This window comes from Poecilia formosa, unplaced genomic scaffold (assembly GCF_000485575.1).
Source record: "Poecilia formosa unplaced genomic scaffold, Poecilia_formosa-5.1.2 Scaffold699, whole genome shotgun sequence".
Lineage (NCBI taxonomy): Eukaryota > Metazoa > Chordata > Actinopteri > Cyprinodontiformes > Poeciliidae > Poecilia > Poecilia formosa.
The window spans coordinates 116,434-122,043 of NW_006800638.1; the positions used below are offsets into that span (position 1 = coordinate 116,434).

The window sequence follows — 5,610 nt, forward strand, 5'->3', positions numbered from 1 at the left end:
GCTGGTGACTCGGATGAACGTATCCTCCGCAGCAGAGGTGACTCTTTGTCTTCCTTTCCTGGGGCGGTACTCAGGTGAGCCAGTTTCTTTGTAGCGCTTGATGGTTTTTGTGACTGCACTTGGGGACACTTTCAAAGTTTTCCCAATTTTTCGGACTGACCTTCATTTCTTAAAGTAATGATGGCCACTTGTTTTTCTTTACTTGGCTCAGTAACCACTGAGCCCTCCCAGTGGTTTCCAAACTATTTCTGCCCCCCCTCCCCATTTGTAAGCTCACACACATCGTTCAACCAGACAGCTATTTTGTCTGGTTGAACGATATGTGTGAGCGAAGGGGGCGGGGGGTGGGGTGGATTCTTAGAGACTCCCTGTTATACTCTGCTCCAACTCCAGATGAGCAAGTGAGGTAATCAACTTTTTGGGGGGCAAAATGAATCGTAGCTGAACATAGACAACAACACCAGTAGCCTAAGCTACTTGTTAACAAGCGTATTGATATGCTGTATCGATATTGATATGCTGTATTGATATTAGCTAGTCATCTTTTAGCTAACTTTACCTGCATCCAACAGCTTTATTCAACAGTCTGTTAGTTTGGGGGAAAAACTGTGAAAAGTTATTTGTGTTTTGCTGGTTTTCTGCCATGATTCTAACACACACCTGCATAGCTCTGTACAGCAGCAGCAGGTCTCTTTCACTGCTGCACAGGTGTAAACCCAGCCCGACCGTCGTATCGCTCATGTTGCGTTTAAAGGCGGCTCGGAAAAACAAGTTACGACATGTTAACGGATTAAACAGTTTTAACTGCTGATAAAAGTGACAGAGGACACATATATGGGAAGTGGGGAAGCCCCTACTGTATCAGATTGACAGAGGAATAACAGAGAGTTGGCCATTTAAAGGTAAAAACCCAGCGCATACAGCGTTCATGTTTTATCGTTTGTTTTTTTCATCCAGACGGCTTCCCGCGCCCCCCCTGCAATGGCACGGCGCCCCCCCTAGGGGGCATGCCCCACAGTTTGGGAACCTCTGACTTAGCTGCTTTTGTCTTGCCATAATACAAATTCTGACACTCTATTCAGTAGGACTATCAGCTGTGTGTCCATCTGACTTTTGCACAACACAACTGATGGTCCCAACCCCATTTATAAGGCAAGAAATCCCACTTATTAACCTGACAGGCCACACCTGTGAAGTGAAAACCATTTCAGGTGACTACTTATTGAAACTCATCAAGAGAATGCAGAGTGTGTGCAAAACAGTAATCACAAGCAAAAGGTTGCTACTTTGAAGAAACTAGAATATAAGGCGTATTTTCAGTTGTTTTACACTTTTTTGTTTAGTACATATTTCCACATGTGTTAATTCATAATTTGGATGCCTTCAGTGTGAATCTACAATGTCAATAGTCATGAAAATAAAGGAAACTCATTGAATAAGGTGTGTCCAAACTTTTGGTCTGTACTGTGTGTGTGTGTGTGTGTGTGTGTGTGTGTGTGTGTACACACACATCAAGTAAGACTAAAACTTTTGGGATCGCATGTATAAAAGTGTGCGCAACACCAAAACTTGGCGTACGAACACATTTATAAAAGTGTGGCAAATAATTCATGAGTATAAAATTGTCCACACGAAAGTTTTAATTTCCCCCCCTGCCCTATACCACATTGGACCAGCCCTGCATGACGAGTTAAATCAGTTGGTCTGCACATCTGTCTGTTTGATGCAGAGGAATAAAGAAAACTACAAAAAACTACAAAATTACAAAACTACAAAATTCATGAAGAAATTTAAATGGAGGCATGTAGAAGTATGTCCATTGCTTTGAACCTAGCTTAAACATCCATGCAGGTCTGACATGGATCACCACCAGGTCCATTACCATGGTACTACTACTGACCAGGTTCACCAAAACACTACAATGGCAGAACACTGTGCAAAGCAAAGTTCAGTGTGAGACTGACGACTATAAGCTTCGCACATGTGGTTCTCACTCACCGTCCAAAATAAAAACATGAAGACAGTGGGTAATTGTTTATTTCTAAAAATGTTCAATCTTCATACTAAGGATTTTAATTCACACTCAAAAATTCAGAGAAATAATAATTTTATGTAAGCAAAATATGAATGGTCACAGGAAAAATGTATTCTTCCCACAATGCATTGTGAGACCTGTCTCTGCGCCTGTTTGTGGACTACTCACTGCCTCTGTCTGGGCCCGTTGCTATGGTAATTAGCGATCTGCACCTGGGCTGGCTCTCTCTGTCAGACAGTATGCTGGAGACAGAGTTTCTATACTTGTGAGACACCCAGCGTCGGTCTCAAGGACCCTGACAAAAAACCATAAGCTCTAGCAACATTTTGAAAACATTTTACGGGAGCAGGCATGTGTATCTATGTCATGACCGACTTTTAGACCAATAGGGTGATATTTGTGCCTGTGAGGGGGGAGTTAAAAAGAGTTTTGGAGTCAGACCTCCACTGTGCTTTGTGTGTGTTTCAGAGAGAAAGATTACTGATTCTGTGAGACACTCAGCCTCGATTGTTCTAATTTTTCTCAATTTATGTCGACATTTTAACTCAGAATCCCACTAAAAGTAATAGCTCCCTTCTTGGGATCAAGCTGAACGTTTTGATACCATTTTTGTGGGGGTGCACGCAGCGGTTTGGGTCGCATTAACGGTGATGGAAGAAAAATAAATAGTAAAGAGATAGCTTGTTGGGTGTAGAACAGTAGGTTCCTGCCATGCATTGCATAGCAGGCTCCAATTATGAGGCGCTAGTAGAGACCAAGGTTTTCCATTTTCCTACTGCTGAATTTTTAATAAGCACCACACGGATTAGATTGGCAATTTTAAGGAATGGGCTGTCCTGATCTTGGCGGGGCCGCATGCAACAACTCTGTGGTGCTGGAAAGAAAAAGAAGAAAAGAAAAAACAGCATGCTGCGTGACGTTCAGGTGTGATGGCTCCTCTACAGGCTGAACCACCACTCCACTAACGCACAATCCCACTGAGCCACGCATACTATACAGGACCACACAGGTTTTGGAGCTACATAAGCTGCCATCCTTTTTAAGGATCCTTGGTTATTCCAGCAAGACAATGCCAAACCACATTCCATATGTATTAAATTACAACAGCATGGCTTGATCATAAAAGAGTACAGGTACTAGACTGGCTTGCCTGCAGACCAGACCTGTCTCCTATTGAAAATGTGTTATGAAGCACAAAATATAACAGTGGCCCTAAATTGCTAAGCAACAAAAGTTGCACATTGACCAAAGATGGGAACAAAATCCACATACAAAGCTCCAACAATTAAGCTTGGACTTGAAGCAAACAGTGTTGTTAAAAGGAAAGGTAATGTAACAAAATGGTAAGCATGGCCCTGTCCCAACTTTTTTAGAATGTGTTACAGATAACAAAATCCAAAAAAGTGAATATTTACAAAAAAAAACAAAAAAAAACACAAAATTTATCCATTTGAAAATTAAATATATTATCTTTCCAGTGAATTCAACTAAGTATGGGTTGAAAATGATTCTGCTTTTATTTATGTTTTAGAAGTAGAATTTATTGTTGGCACAATGAGATTAAAGTCAGTTCCAACAGTGCAAACAAACATAAATATAATGACGTTATTTACAATATTAAATCAGTTAAATTGATATATTCATTCATACACACATAAAACCACCTCATAAATAGTGCATGTGAGTGTTGAGGGTGTTAATTGCTTTTGGGAAGAATAAGTTTTTGAGTCTGTTTTTCTTTTTACACAACATCCCAACATCATTAGAATTGTAGTCATACTAATTTATGGGAAGTTGGGGATTTTTTTTTTTTTCCTGATTGCTAAGGAATATTTTAAGATGCCAAAGCCAGGATTCCTCTAGCTCATATTTACTATTGAATGATTCGAGGAGTTTGTGAGATATCATCTTCACACATGAACTGGCCAACACAGACTCCGACATAAAACCACTTCAAAGTTCATTGTGCATTTAGTGAGAATTAAGAGCATTAATTAATTAAAATATAAGTAATGTTAGCTAAATATTAAATTAATTTCATGTTAAATATTTTTTTTTTTTATTTAAATGAGCAAAATTGGGGGTAGGAGAAAACCTAAATTCCCAATCAATTGTATTTTTAAATTCTTGCCCAACTATGCTTGTGTTAGAACCTTAAAAAATATAGTGGAATAACACTACCTGCCAGCCAGGTCAGCTGCCTCTTTGGCAGCCGAGGCATTAACAAGTAGGGATACATTGGAAATGCCTCCGGCCAAAAAGCAATCCACAATCCCCTGGTTCCTTCTCGGGCAGTAGCCAAAATCGTCTCCTGTGACCACCATCAACAATCTTGGCAGAGGCATTTCTTGGAAGTTTCTGAGGTGGATACACAGAACGGAGACTAAATGTAACATTCAGGTGACCATTATGCAGTAGATTTGGTTGGTACTTCCTACTGGTTTAGCTATACGTCTCGATCTTACCTGCTTGTCTTTAATGTTGTTTTATTGTAAATATATTACTATTTATGAAATCAATGGTATGATTACTTTTGACTCGTCTGTCATATGTCTTCTTATTTCTGTTCACAAGTTTTGTGCTATAGTTCTTTCTATGACATACAAAAGCATAAAAACGCAACTGAAACGTCTACACAATACTCGTCCCGGAAGAATAATTGGAAAACCATTTACATTTGTTGACACGACTTGTTAGTTTGTAATACAACTGACGTAAAATCCTTTCGAAACGGAAACAAGGAAAATCTTTTAAAACGGCACCGCAGGAAGCGAGATATTTTCTTTACGAAAATAAAATACGCTGATACGAGAATTGGGTGTAGTGGGAAAAAATCCAACTTACCAATTAAATCCAAAACCGGTACTATGTTGCCACCAGCCTGTGAATGCTACTCTGGTAAGATGTAAAAAATACAAGCTTACTTCCTACTAGCTTTCGTCGAAGCTAGAGTATGGTATATACAGGAAAACACTGCCACCTGCTGAAATAAGGAGGCATTCTCCTGAACAAACTAGGACAGAATTAAGTATTTAAAATCTTTCCAGTTGAAAGTCATACACGGATTTGTTACGTGAACAATAAATCAATAAACTGAAACAACTTTTTCCCTTGACTACCGCCTTTTTTTTAAACCGACGTGTTAATATAACTGCCATCTTTAAACAGGTTATCCTACTTCTTTGAGCATGTTAGTCTATTGAAGAAATATGTTCATATTCCTGTCGGCAGGTTGACTTTGTTTTGAATTTTAAACATCTTTCATGACTCAAAGTATTTAATTATAAATATGAACTGGCATGTTCACATAGAATATAAAGGCAAGTATTATTCAAATAAATTAATCTTTCAAAACCAATGCTGTCATCTCAGTTGGAAAAATTTGCATTATACTTTTCAGAGGAAGTCAAAAAGTGTTAACACACACGCACATACACGCACACACAAACTATTAAGAGAAGAACATTTGAAAGCTTATTAACCCTTTTAAAAACTTTTGACTCATTATATCCTCTCATGCCCAGATTCAGAAAATGCTGTGTGCAAAAGAAACTGAGTTCACACAGAGGTAACAG

At 38.9% G+C, this 5,610-nt stretch overlaps 1 protein-coding gene across 2 annotated transcripts in view; it reads right to left on the bottom strand.

The window, feature by feature from the left end:
* ydjc (YdjC chitooligosaccharide deacetylase homolog) overlaps positions 1-5,275 on the bottom strand; it is a 54,719-nt gene extending 49,444 nt beyond the window's left edge. Inside the window, exons 1-2 of one of the 2 annotated variants that reach the window (XM_007542484.2) lie at positions 4,880-5,275; positions 4,217-4,393 (exon numbers count right to left, since the gene is read on the bottom strand). In XM_007542484.2, coding sequence (XP_007542546.1) covers positions 4,217-4,380 — 164 coding nt within the window. In that variant the 5' untranslated portion in view covers positions 4,381-4,393; positions 4,880-5,275. Of the gene's footprint in view, positions 1-4,216; positions 4,394-4,500; positions 4,633-4,879 lie in introns of those variants that run through there. The other variant, XM_016666306.1, reaches the window with a different exon arrangement.
* Between the last annotated feature and the right edge of the window lie 335 nt (positions 5,276-5,610).